This window comes from Alligator sinensis, unplaced genomic scaffold, assembly GCF_000455745.1.
Source record: "Alligator sinensis unplaced genomic scaffold, ASM45574v1 scaffold24_1, whole genome shotgun sequence".
NCBI classification, from domain to species: domain Eukaryota; kingdom Metazoa; phylum Chordata; order Crocodylia; family Alligatoridae; genus Alligator; species Alligator sinensis.
In genome coordinates this window covers 82,873-97,054 of record NW_005842609.1, presented here as the reverse complement: position 1 = coordinate 97,054, position 14,182 = coordinate 82,873, and the positions used below count along the sequence as shown (strand labels likewise).

General features: G+C 46.6%; 1 protein-coding gene across 1 annotated transcript in view; it reads left to right on the top strand.

The window, feature by feature from the left end:
* Positions 1–14,182, top strand: part of LOC102375640 (unconventional myosin-Vb) — a 344,293-nt gene that overhangs the window by 251,864 nt on the left and 78,247 nt on the right. Inside the window, exons 14-15 of the mRNA XM_006033144.2 lie at positions 1,699–1,821; positions 3,405–3,488. Coding sequence (XP_006033206.2) covers positions 1,699–1,821; positions 3,405–3,488 — 207 coding nt within the window. The remainder of the gene's footprint in view (positions 1–1,698; positions 1,822–3,404; positions 3,489–14,182) is intronic.

Genomic DNA, 14,182 nt, shown 5'->3' with positions numbered 1-14,182 from the left:
GAAATAAGCCCCATCCTTTCCATGTGCACATTGGCCCACAGGTTTGTTGGATAGACATTGCCCCAGTCCTGAACACGTGCCTGAGTTGGGGAGCCTGATGCTTGTACAAATGTATGTGCTTGGGGCTGCACCAAACTGTTGTCTTAGCAAACTTTTGGACCAGGGTGGTGCAGGTGCATGCAGCTTATTTATTGGCAGCGTGCACACAGTTGTGAAGCGTTGTAGATATACTCTTTTAGGGTCTGATCCACAAAGGGACTCTGCCCCTGTGAGATGGGACTCCTGCTCCCAGCCTTATTTATGCATGTTTACCCCATGACTGACTGCTCAGTGCCAAATGTGAAGCCATGGTAGGAGCAGAGATGGTTCCTGTTTGCCAAAGCCAGGGCTTTGTGGGCTGCACCTGTCCCACAGGCTGTAGTTTCTATGGGGAAGCTTGTGAGGTGCCCAGCAACTATTAAAGGGGGGAGGAAATAGTAACCTATGCTGAAAGCAGAACTAACACTAGTTATTTGAGCAAGGTGGAGGCAGGAGAAAAATGTATATAAATATTTTGCATATAAGTAAATAATTCATCTGTGCCCTGCACTAGGGATCAGTCTCTGACAACATATTGTTTAATATCAGCAAATACAGAACAGAAAAGCCTCTCTATGTTGGAGTGAGGTGTGTGTCTGTCATTCTACCTCCTGGGCTCCCAAAGGAAGTTATTGGCTTGGTTTGATTAGCCAGACCATGCTCATAGGCACCATGTGTGGCTGTTGGAGCCACTCTTACAATAGTCAGATTTTAAAGAGCTGGAGATTCCTTGGAAAGAGCTGAATTAAACCTTTGAATCCTGTTTTAGGATTTTATTCATGAAAACAAAAGTCTTATTTTGCTGCCAAAAATGGGCTTTGTTCTTAAAAATGCTGACATTTCTGCCCAAGTTAATAATAAGCTTTGTCTAAACATAAAAATGTGAGGGAAGTGGGGATAAGTAGTAAGCATTAGATTTGCAGTTTGGTACTGTAAAATTTCACCCTGAATAAAAAAAATTCTGATTACAGGCCCCATTTTGCATTGGAATACAAATGCAGAAATTTAAAGGGAATTGTTTTGCAGTGATCAAGGCAGCAAGAACTAAGATGCCGAAAGGGTTGTTTTTGTTCTTCAGTTATTAACAAATTCAACAGATGGTGATTATTCATAATTCCCCTTATTTATTTTTTTAGCACTGGTAAGGTAATGTGCTTCCAGCTGACCAAACACTAAAAATAGCCCCAGTCCCAAAATGCACACAGCCTAGCAGTCCTGTACAGCTTTGCAGTTGGCGTGTGTTAGCTGAGCACCACTGAGCTCTGTGGAGCTGTGATGCGTTGTATTAGTGGAGGGTCTGGAAACACTGGGAAATCTGGAGAAGGACTGATGTTCATTTTAATGTAACTTTACTTTCTGTGCTCATGTACGTTACAACCATCGGTGATGCCAGCTGTGAATTTTCCTGTTTCTCTCTCCGTTGCTGTCCATTATGCATGAGTTAACCTCAGTAAATCTTTTTATCAAGCCATCTCTCTTGCTTGAATTTGCTTCCCCTTAAGGACCTGTTCCTTCCCTGCCATCCACAGGAAGTTCAGAAGTCTTTAACAACACTATCAAGGCATAAGCCATCCACGTGATCTACTAATAAACCCTGTTTATTTCTCTCCCTTTTTTTAGGTTCCTAAAGGAACTGACCAGAACTGGGCCCAGAAATTGTATGATAGACACTCTACCAGCCAACACTTCCAGAAACCACGAATGTCCAACACCTCTTTCATTGTGGTGCACTTTGCAGATAAGGTAACTGGGCGTATATAGCATGTAAGGCTCTTTAAACACACGCTAGTCTAGCGCACAATGGCCAGGGTAGTTAGAAGTTTAAATATCTTTGGTTTTTAAACCACGTTCAGCTTGTTTAGGTGGGGACTTCCAAAGTTGCATAAGGCCTGGGGATGCCTGATTGCCACTAATATTAGTTGGGCATCCAAGTCCATTGGTTGGCTTTGAGAAGTCACCCTTCAACTCTGTGCACAGTTTAAAATAAGTGGTTTTGAGGCTTCTTGCTTAAACAAACAAACCTTGTGCAAAACACTACATCGAAATAATGTAAGTTAGTCGAAACTGATTGTTTCATCTGGTATTTGGCTTAGGCCATAGCTACTGCTCTCTGAGACCTGAGGAAGGGTGTTTTGTGCCTGAAAGTCTGTTCAACATGTCTGGCAACTGTAAAGTTGGTTCAGTTAAAGATATTGTCAAACCAATTACGCATCTTGCATAAACACAGATAATTACACTGAGAAAGGAATGAAACCAGCTCATTCATGATGCAAGACCTCAGTGGGAAGGAAGTGGGGCGGGGGAGGGGGAAGCCAAGCGAGACAATACAAGGACTTCGTTGCAGAGAAGATACCAACATCAAGCCTTTAACACAGTGGTTGCTACAGCAGCAGCCTTGGTGTGGGCTCAAGCTTCATTGAAAACGTTATTTGACAGGTATTATTCCTAGCAAATAAGAATCTTCTGAGGCTATAGCTAATGCGCGCACACACATGTGCGTATATGTTTGAAATGGAAATCAAAAGCAATTCTGAGCAAGTGTCAAAGGAGCCTAAATGTGAGAGATTCCTAAATCAAGTCTCACCTCTATCTGCTAACGTCAGAGCAAATTGCACTGTTCACAGCGGAAGCTGACACTTGCTTTTCCATTATGCGCACGACTTTGCCTGAACCCTCCCCTGAGCGTTCTAAAAGAAGATATTCCCATGTCACATTTTACATGTATGCTCTGCCATTACCTGACAGTTTATTGCTCAATTTTGAGGTGATTTGTATCAGGGCAGAATAGATTTTATCCTACCTTTTTAAAAAATTATTTCAATGCTTTTTTGACCATGTCTTATCTCAAAACTAGCTGATTTTAGAAACTTCACAAAGTAGGCTGTGGGCAAGAGAAATTTGGTGAGACTGAGTACAGACCTCTGCCAGAGGTTTTGAGATTTTGAGGTTAATGTGTAACAGGTTACTGACTGACATACTAGGAAGGCCAGAGTGGCCTTTTAAAGAAATGGCAAAATGAAAGCTAGATTGCTAGAAATCGTGCGTACACCTTCTCTATGAAGTAATAATGGGGTAATGCAAGGTTTTTTGAATTAAGGACTTTTGTGCCCTGTATCACTGAAAGGTAATATATTTATTAATAGGATAAACTAATATCTTTACCATCCCATTTGTGCTTGCACACAGTTCATATTGCTGTTTGTGATGGCTAAAGCCTTCAGGAAACGTACTGTAATTATAGCATTAGTCTTGCAGTGCGTCAGCTAGCGTGGAAGGGGCATAATGACCATTAATTTTTTTTTCTCTTCCATTTTCTGCTGTGGTAGGTTGAATATCAGTGTGAGGGATTTCTGGAGAAAAACAGGGACACTGTATATGAAGAACAGATCAACATCCTGAAGGCCAGCAAGGTAAAAACAGAATGACTGGAGAGTCGTATGGGTTGAGCCAGAGTCGGTATTGATGTTTTGGATGTTAAAATGTTTTAATCCCTTTGCTTATTTTGAAATCTCCAGCTGGTTGCTGTATGCAGCAATTCCTGCAGCCTCCCTGTGCAGCAGCAGCAATGATAAGCAAATAGAAATAATGAAGTTAAACTGTCTTTACCTAGGTGTTGTCATCACTGCATGCTTCTTTTTCCTCCTCTTCCATGCTCTGTCTCCCCTCACCACCAGGCCTGCCCATCATGTTTCAACTGACTTGACTCAGGGGAACTCCTTGTTAGATCTGTCTGACCCTGCTCATAATTGACTAGTGTGAGAGGGAAGGCAAACCGCCCCCCCCCCCCCCCGAAACGTGCCCCAGCCCCCCCCCCCCCCCCCCCCCCCGAAGTGTCCCAGACCCTTGCCCGATGCACCTCAGTACTTACCATAGGAGCTGGGATGAGCAGCAGCTGGGAGGAAACGCCAACACAGGCTCAGCAGTTCCGCAGCTGCCTGAGCCTGCATATCGGCAAGCACCAGGGACGTGGCTCCCAAGAAGCGTGGGCTGCTCAAAAGGCAGCCGGGGATCCAGCTGGGTTGGCTCCAAGGAGCAGGATGCCGGCTGCAGAGCTCACGTGCTCCAACTCCCAATGCCACAAGAAGGAGCTGGGCACTTGCCGGAGGACCCAGATGGGTGAGGCAGAGGGCAGCCTTAGGGGCTGACAGGGACAAGGGAGCCCCCACTGAGGAGCAGCAACTTCACAGGACCCCACCAGGAGGCAGAGGGGCTCCGACCAGGAGCTCAGACGCCATGGCTGGGGATGGCTCCTCAGACCTGCAGGTATCCCCAGGCAGCCCTGCAGTGGGCAGAGCATGGGGGATCATGAGCCCCAGGATGGGGAACTAGACAATGCCGGATGGAGGGACCAGGACAACTGGACTACAGGTCAGCCGAGCCCCAGGGACGTCATGCCAGAAGAGCCAGCAGAGGCTGGGCACAGGGCGGTTGCCTGTACCCACGCCTACTAGAATAAAGGGGACGGATGAGTCTCCCCGGGGGACTGAGGGCCCAGAGAAAGGGAATCTCAGGAGCCTGCCGGCAGAAGACAGTTGTTTTTCAGTTGAGTTTCTTCAGTTAGTTTGGCCCCAGACGGGGCAGGTTTAGTTTCCCAGGAGAGAGGAAGCCAACCCGAAGACAGGGGACGGACCCCTGAAGATTGATGGCCAGGAAGACCCAACCCTTTCAAGGTGGGCAGTGTGGTAAGACCTGCGGGGAGCAGCATCTACCCAGGCCAAGGACGTGGTAAGGGTGGGGATAAAGGGGTGGTTTGGAGCCTCATGAAGGCAGCCCAGGGCTGAGACCCCTTCAGATCACCTACAGCGAACTGCCTCCCCAACAACAGCATCAAAGACGTGGCAGGTAAGAAGGGGCAGTGCCTGAATCATCTAGGTGGCACTGAAACCAGATCTCACTCTGACGTCACTGGGGATCAAGGCACCGACCGAAAGGGGGCCTGTAGCATTTTGCGCCTTCGTGCCGCCTGGCCTGTCGGGGTGTAGTCCCTTCCCTCAACTCGCCTGCCACGACTGTGATGACTAAACAACTAGGAGAGGGGGTTTTTCCCAGTGGAGATCTTCCTGAGGGGGGCGCCTCTCCCAACAGACGGCAGTACTTATGGTTGTTTGGCGTGATGTTCCACAGGGCTCTGCCTCCCCCATACCCCATCCATTCACCAACCGGGTGGAAGTGTGTCAATAATGGTCTTCGGCCCTGTAGAATGACCCAGGGCCTGCCTTCTTGGTTGTGGTGGCTTTTTCCCTACTTCTCAGGGTTTGTCTTAATTAAAAAAAAAAAAAATAATTCCCCTGAGGAGAGGGTTGCAGAGCTGCCTCCTCTACCCATGCCTCCTCCCTCCTGCTGTATGCAAGGAACTCCCCTGCTGCCTTGGCCTCTGCTTCCACCAGGAGCTGGAGGGATGCCCCGATTTGCTTCCGGGAGGGGGCTTAAAGATCTCCCTGGGGTTGCCTGCAGGAACTGTGCAGGCTGTGTTGCTCCCTTCCCGCGCCGGAGCCGCAGCACGCCTAGTGAGCTGCCGGCCCGTGCCCTCCTTCTCTGGCTCTCTCTCTCTGCCCTAGTTCTGGCGGGGCTTTTAAACTTTCTTGCGGCTGCTGGTATGGCTGCCGGGATTGGTCCAGCTGTTTCCCGCGCCGGAAACAGCTGATTAAACAGCCGGCATAACGCTGGTTCGCGTGGCTAGTCACGGCTCCTGTTCCAGCTGCCCTGCGGGAGGCGAGTCATCCCTGCCAGGGGTCTGCTCCCAGGGTACGGGGCCCGCAGGGTTAAGTAGGTTAAGTCCTACTTAATCCACATTTTTAGGATGTAGAGGATTTGTATCTGTGTATGGGTGATTTCATTTCCAAAGAGGCTGCAGTGGACATGGACATATAGCATTTTTTCCTTCTCCATCTTCCTTCCTATGGTCCTTACTTTCCTAGGACTGCATATTTTCTTTGCATGTCCAGCCTCCAATGACTCTGGGACTAAAAAAACAAAAATATCTTTGATCCAGAATTAACCTCATATATTGCAAATGACGCTGCAGTCCTGGCCCATAAAAACTAGTGTACATGAAAATGTGTGTAGCTTTTACAGTCCTGCAGTATGTCATTATTATTGCTTCCTTATAAGTTGCACATAAATGACTCTAATAATAAAAGTGCAAAAGAGAAAATATAGAGTACTAGTATAACTTAAAGGTTGAGATATCAAGCCAGTTCCCAGGCAAGGAATTCCAGCATGCTAACGTAACTCCTTTAACTACTTGATGTGCATGTTGCTTGCTAATATTGCATACCATAATAAGTTAACATTTTTACCAAAGGCAGACAAGTTTCTCTGAGTAAATTGCCTGTGTCCTTAGACCACCGTGGCTACAGCCAATACCCCTGAAAGTTTACAAAATATTATCTTGATTGCATACATGTTTGCAGGATTCCTGCTTTGTGGCTTTCTCTCCTGTCTTTCACTAAACCTCATAGACCAGTAGAGCTTAAGACCTGGCCCATGAGTCGGATCCATCCAGAGGCTGGGCCATGCGACCTGTGGGGCTCCCTGCAGGTCTGGAAATTTGGCAGTAGGAGAGTGGTGAATTTGATCACTCCCCCACTGCCAAATTTCTGGACACGTAAGGAGCCCTGGGCCCCGAGAACTGGATTGGGTGCCTGACCCCAGTGTGCAGGGCTGGATGGAGGTGGTCCTGGACACCAGCACCTGATCCTGACATACAGGGGACAGGGAGAGGACAGTGCTGGAGTCGTAGGGGGCAGTGCTAGGCCTCCAGGGCCAACCCTGACACGTGGGAGCAGAAGCCCAACTCAGTGGGGCAGTGCCTCTGAGGCCTAATCCTGGCTTGTGGGGATGGGAAAATGTTGTGCCGGGCTCCTATGGCCTGATCCTGGCACATGGGGCTCAATCCAGCCCACAAACTGGCCCTGCCCCATTCATCTAGCCTGTGGGGCCCGAAGGTTGAGCACCACTGCCATAGACAGCAAGGTCTCTTGTAGTCGCCCCTAATTTCATTTGAACAGTAAATTATTTGATTAAGACCTTTCAGCCTCAAGGTCACAGGCTCCGCTACTTTTGGAGGCTAGAAACCTGGTAGGTCTCTTTAAAACAGAAAAAAAAAATACTTCTAGAGTTTACAAGCTTCACCAGCTAAGTAATGTGTCCATAATGAATTAATCCTTAGCAAATGCATTGCAAGTCAAGGGAGAAGCTCTAATTTGTATCTGTGAAATTATCCAAGCTGAGAGACGATTTTTACATTTTTACCTGCTAGGTTGACTTCTAAGGTCTCAGTCATATGGGCTGAAAAAGCAAAATTATGCAAGGCAAATAAGACTTCAGTACAAGATTGTAAATTGTAAAAAAATAAGACTGTACAAATTCTTATTAAAAAACGAAAGGACTGGATAAACATCAGATCTAAACTCTTCCATCTGTAACTGAACCATTTCAAACCTGATAGATCAGTTCCTTCTAAATGCATTAAGCCAGATTGTTGCAGATAAGTAAATTGAGGCAGGAGGTCACAATTGCTGACAAGGCCTGAATTAAGAACTAATTCTGCTTCTCTGTTTGTTTATTAGTATGTGACAGCATCATCTGTTTTAATGTAGTATAAAATTGGTATGATCTTTAAATAAATTCATTCTTCATTCATTCTTTGCTTGAGTGAGAATGAAAAAGTAATATCTTTTTTTAGCTTCTTTTCTTAATGAAAATAAAGTAACTAGGGGGTTTAAATTGGTCTAATATTTACAGTGCACACTTTCATTTGTTCTCTTTCCTAACTTAAAAAAAACCCACCCCAAAACCTATCTTGTTTAATATTTCAACTGATCGTTTAAGTACTCTAGTTCAACGATACCTACAGGCTTGGTGGCGACAATTTGACTTGCCCCACAGCCAAAAGGGACCTAGGGGTAGTGATTGACCATTGCATGAACTCAAGCCAGCAGTGCGATGCTGTGCCCAGCAGGGCAAACAACACACTGGCATGCATCAACTGTTGCATCTCATGCAAAACTAAGGAGGTGATACTCCTGCTGTACTCTGCACTGGTGAGACCGCAGCTGAGTAGTGCATCCAGTTCTGGGCGCCGCACTTCAACAAGGGCATGGAAAAACTTCCTGGGTCCTTGAGGGTCCAGAGAAGAGCCACCTGTATGATCAGACAAGCCATACGGGGAGAGGCTGAGGGACTTGGGCCTCTTCAGCCTACAGAAGAGAAGGCAGAGAGAGGACTTGGTAGCAGCTTACTGCTGCTTCAGGGGAGTACATCAAGAACTTGGTGAACAGCTGTTCACTAGGGCATCCCTGGTGAAGACCAGGAGTAATGGATACAACCTCCTGGAAGGCCGCTTCAGGCTCAATTCCAGGAAAAACTTCTTCACAGTCAGGGTGTCCAGACTGTGGAATAAACTCCCTCCAGGGGTGGTGCAGTCACCTACCCTGGAAATCTTCAAAAGGAGACTGAACAGTCACCTCCCTGGGGTCACTTGACCCCAGTTGTCTTTTTCCTGCCTAGTGCAGGGGGACTGGACCTGATGATCTACAAGGTCCCTTCCAGCCCCTAACCATCTATGAACCAAGTCCAGAAATTGATTTGAAACTGCAGAAAACGTTTTAAAATCTGGGTCTTAATTGCTGTCCTAGAGAAGAAATGCTTGGGATCAGTCAAACGCTGGCACATGCAATGCATGTACAGAGCAATACCATGCATGTGCAACAGTGTTCATTGCTGCAAGAGACTGCACCGGCAAAGTGGAGATCACAGGGTCTTTTTACAGCATTGATCATTTCTAAACCAGTTAACTCCTCAATCCTCTTCGAATGTTGTAAACAGCTGTCTCTGTTGCCTGTTCCCATTTAGGTTCCTTTGTCTGAGTTTTTTTTGCTTTTGCTATTCATTCATTGAAAGCCTATCAATGAAGTGAAATTAACCTGCCATGTACACAGTGTTATCTGTTTCGTGCAGTCTGTTCTATGTCCTGTTCCCTGTGAAGCTGGTCTATTCAAATCTAGTTTATTTCCCGAGAGCCCTCTTTTGCATTTCTCCCTTGGGTTAACAACTAGCAGGCATATCTGCAACCTCTAAAACAACACAAAAAAGCCAGCAAGAACATGAGGATGGGTGGAAGTGCATCTTGGGATGGCTTTACATGGGAGTTTGACTTTAAAAACAGATAAAATCAGAACAGGAAATTATTTGAGTATTATCGGTGTTGCTGTGGGGTTCAGCGATAAATTTACATGAAAATGCCAAGGCATGCTATTTTCTTGTCCACAGGGGTGATTTCAGGTCTGGTGACTATGAGGGTGGGCTTTAGTAATGCCCAAAATTAAAAGCTCTGTGTCCTTAGGAAGCTTATGCAATTTTTTACCTTGAAATAGTGCACGATTAGAGCTTATTAGAAACTCCAGGTAATCGGTAAGAAATGGATGCCACACGATAAATTATTCAGATGTGCTGTGCTTGCTGCTCTACACAGCCCTGCAGTGGTGACAGTGTCTGATAAAGGTTTTTCTCTCTTTTTTTCTATAACCCTCACAATTGCACTGCAGTTACAAAGGTGAACAGCAATTAATTTTGGAGGGCTTATTACAGAGCAGTGCTGAGCAGTGGATACGCTTTTGCCACCTACATTTCACTTATTTAGTATCACACAGTCAGAGGTGTTGGATTTATTACCAAGGTCTCCCTCTCCCATCCAATTCTTTCTTTATAGTATTTTAATTTCATGGGACCAAACCCAGAAGTGATATAATAAGGTGTACATTACCTATGGGTAAATGTGTAAAAAGGGAATTTAAGCTGTTGTGACTTTCATGCCATGGAACGCATTCCTGTGTTCAGTGGAGGCTCTTTAACTTATGCAAAAGCAAATCATGCTGTTGTGCTATAAGGGTCTCAAAATGTAAGTTTATATCTATGTAGACATGCCCACTTACACATGTGCTGGGCATGTCTACAAGTGCAATTAATTCGCAGCAATGAACTTTGGCACATCGCACCAGAATTTATTACTCCTAGGGGCTGCGTTTGCACATATGCCCAGAACTGCAGCACATTGAGCCGGGTCCGATCAGCCCTGGCTGGCAGGTGGCCCAGAGAGTCAGCCTAACAGCCCGAGGCTACTCAGACCCAGCTTAATGTGCTGCAGAGGGCCTAGGGCACAAGGATGCTCCAGTGCAGGGCTAACCAGCAGGCAGTCTCTGTACTGAAGCACCCTTGTGCCCAAGCCAGCCCTGTCAGCATCTACACGTGTGTTGTTGTGCACTAAAAGACTCAGTCATGGGGTGGTACTTGTATTTACGAATACTAACCTACAGCTTAATTTGTTAGCTTACTGTGACTTACTGCGGCTGTACATGTAGACGCTGTTTAGGAGCTAATTAGGCAGTGATTTATACTATCTCACATCATTCCTACAATGGGCCCTAATTCTATGCTGTTCCTATCATACTCCAGTAGGAACAATACGCTTCACCAGCTGTCTCATCCCATCCAATAGTGCTCCCACCTTTCACTTACTAAAAAACTGAACTTTGTTATGGGATCTTTGTTCTAGTATCTATTGGAGACACTCTGTGCTGGAAGGTCTCCCAGGAACTTCCTCAAGGAGTCTTTTACCCTCCTACCTGCTTCATACAGGCAGCATGGCTGTTTCCACTTGCTTTTTCCTTCCTTCACATCTTCATCTAGTGGGGAGGGGACTGGTGGCTCTGGTCATCATTGTATCACTGGAGAGAGCAGGATGTTGTGTTGCCATCTGCCTTAGTTATGACTGGGATAAGAGCAGTCCCCCTGCTGATAGGGTAGAGTGGAATCTAATTAAAAATAAGCAAACTTAAATTGAGGGGCCGGTCCAAGGGCCTAAAAATTGGATGTTCTGGTTTAGACATATGAAGCTTCAAACTCCTGAAAAAGGTCTAAAAATGTCAAATTCTCAATTATTACTAGTCTAGGCCTACCTGGCTGAACTAAAACTCTCTGGCAGGGCTGTCCCTAAGCAGGGGCGAATTGCAGTGATGACACCCCCCCACCCCCCCTTGCTGCTGATGGCTGCGGTGCCTTTTTTTGGATCCGGGGAGTGTGGGATCAGGGCAGGGGTGAGGCCTCGCACAGGCTGATTTGCCCCGCACCCTGCTTGGGTTGGCTCTGATCGCTGGAATTGTCTTTTTCCACAAGACATCTTGATATTTTCTGGTTTAGGAATACGAATATCAAAGTTGCCATGAGAAACTTCAGAAGCCTGTTCTAGTGGGTGAGAATCATGTTTCAGCTTTTCTTTGCAGCCAAATGTATTACATCTTGAAACATATTGGGGTTTAACAGGACATTTGGCTGATGATTCAAAAAAGTCCGTTCTTTATTTGAACTGACTCACTAATGAAATGGTTTTCTTGGGATAAAGCACTACACTGACAGTCTAGGTCTTTTCATTTTGTTTTGTGGGAGAGGGGCCAAGAGAATTTTTTCAGTGTATATTGTTTGTATGTGGTGTACAAGAATGGTATATTTTGTAGTGCTGTGCGAAGCTTCGGTTACTGATTTGATTCAGCCCGATTCGGTGGCCAAATCTCCGAATCTGAATCGAATCAGGAGACCCTTAAAATCTCTCTGAATCTAACTGAATTTTTATGAATCTCTCAGAATCAATTTGGAGGGATTCAATGATTTGGCCCTAGACACCACTTTAAATGTTTTTTCTACATATCTCAAGGTACCATGTGGCTTGTGAGCACTGCGATGGTGGGGTGGATGGAGCATCCCACAGGAGCATGGGGGGACTTCCCAGCGCGCTCGGCAGCAGACCCAGAAATGGATCAGAAGCACTTCCTGGTCCACCAGGGAGCATGCAGGGGGGCCCCCGCACCCTCCAGCTCGGCGACTGGTGCCTCCTGGGTCTGGAGGGGCACCCGGGGTCCCCCCGCAGCTGATTGCCCAGCCGGGGTGGCGTGGAGTGGCCCCCAGTGTGCTCCCTGGCAGACCTGGAAGTACTTCTGGTTCACTTCCAGGTTTGCCGCCGGGCATGTGGAGAGCCCCCTCGCACCTGTGGGACACTCCACGTGCCCCAGCATCACAGCGTTCATGAGTCGTGCCTGGTACTTCAAGGTATGTAGAAAAAACATTTTAAAGCTGTGTCTAGAGCTGAATCAGCATCGAATCTTGAGATTTGGATTTGGCCAAATCGAATCAGGGGCAATGATCTGAATCAACAAATCGAATCGCTGTGCCTGATTCGGGCTGAATCTGAATGCGAATCGAATACAGCCCGTTTTGCCTGCCCCTAACATATAAATACTTTATACCACATACTACCTACCTCAAAAAATCAGTGTTTGTGATAGTAGTGTTAAGCTTTATGCCCTCTAGAAGCTGAGAGGTGTACAAATCTGAGCAAAATAGACTTTGTGCTTGAAATGGCTGATTTTCACTGACCGTGTCCTCTCTACAGTTGGCAGCCCAGTAGCCAAAGGCTTTGGTGGTGTGGGATTAAATTCATGCGCTGCATGCAGTATACAAAAACGTGAGCAAAAAACCTTCATTCGGTTGTAGAAATGACTAGGAGCAAAGTACTGGAAGCACTAGCCATGTGTAGACGAAATGAGAGGTGTGTGCACAACACTTTAAAGCAGGCTAAATGCTTTTGCACCTCCTTAATGGTGTTGGTGTTTGCATGCCTCGGTGGCGTATTGCACATTAATTCCAGCCACTGTAGGAAATTTGGTGGCGTAATGTGCCTTAAATGACTTGGGGCACAGCAACCTAAAACTCCTTCAGGGAGTTTGTTTGCTGCCCCTACAGCTGCGGAGCAAAGCACTGGGCTCTGTGCAGCTCCACGGCTCTGCAGGAAGCCCTGCAGGCAGCCTGACAGGAGCCTGGGAAAGCAGGCTCTACCCAAGAAAAGCAGCGAGCCTGATCTTTTTATTTTCCTCCCCTGGAGCCTGCCTGCCTGAGCTGCATGGGGGCCCAGTGCTTCCCTCTGTGGCTGTGGTGTCCCCCCAGGACCACCTGAGCTAGGTGCCTGTGGGTGGGTACCACCTGGGGGAGGGCTGCCACTGCCACGGAGGGAAGCACCAGCGCACCCCACCCCTCTGCAGCCCAGGGATCACTTCGCCTTCTGGCAGCTCGCCCTCCCCTCCCTGCTGGAAAGACAGGTAAATCAGTGGGGGGTGTGCACAACATGGGGGTTTAATCAGCCCTGAATTGAAGCAGTGTGTTTTTTTTTTTTTTTTAAACCCACTGCTTCAATTTAGGGCCCCCATTTAATCTATGGTATCTTTTGATCCTAGCTGACTTCCTGCCCTTAGGGCAGGGGCCTGGACTCGATCTCCCGAGGTCCCTTCCAGCCCTAATGTCTATGAAATCTATAAAACAGTGAAGTATTAAGCACGGGGGGAAGAATGCTCACGACTAAACTTCATGAGGGTTCAGTTGCCTCCACTTCCCCATCAAGGATCTGTATTCTGAACTTCCATCCAGGTAAAATTGCACAGTACTAATTGGAAAGCAATTATTACAGTCAACTAGGCCATTAAAGACTTAAAATGAAGTTAATTAGCTTTACTACTATGGATCAGGTGCAGCCAAGTCAGGGAGAGAGCTCGAAGGCGCAAAAAAGGAGGAAGAGGAAACTGACTTTAACATATATTAAAAGCAGGAAGGCATGCTATAAAGATATAAATCCTCAATTTGCTGTAAATGCCCAAGGAATAAATTCCTCCAGCATGCTCCACATTGTACAAGACTCAGAGAAAGACGGTCTCTACCTCGGGGCACTTACAATTTTAAAGCAATCTTGGAGCAGATCCTCAGCTGGGGCAAACTTTTCTCTCTCTAACTTCAGTTTTATACCAACCAAGGATCTGAACCCTAAGTTCTGGTGTTCCCTAACTAACCATCCTCAACTGCAGAGTGCCTGCTCTGACATGAATGTCTTCTGAGTAGATGACTTTATACCAAAATGCTGACCCCTGTGTGATAAGAAGATATTTTAGGGCCTGAAAAGAGCGCATAGAATTTCATTCTATTACTGAGCAAGGCTCTAGATCGCATCTGTATTGGTTGGCTTGAAACGCCTGCCACCCAAATATTGAGACTAATTTTTTTTTTT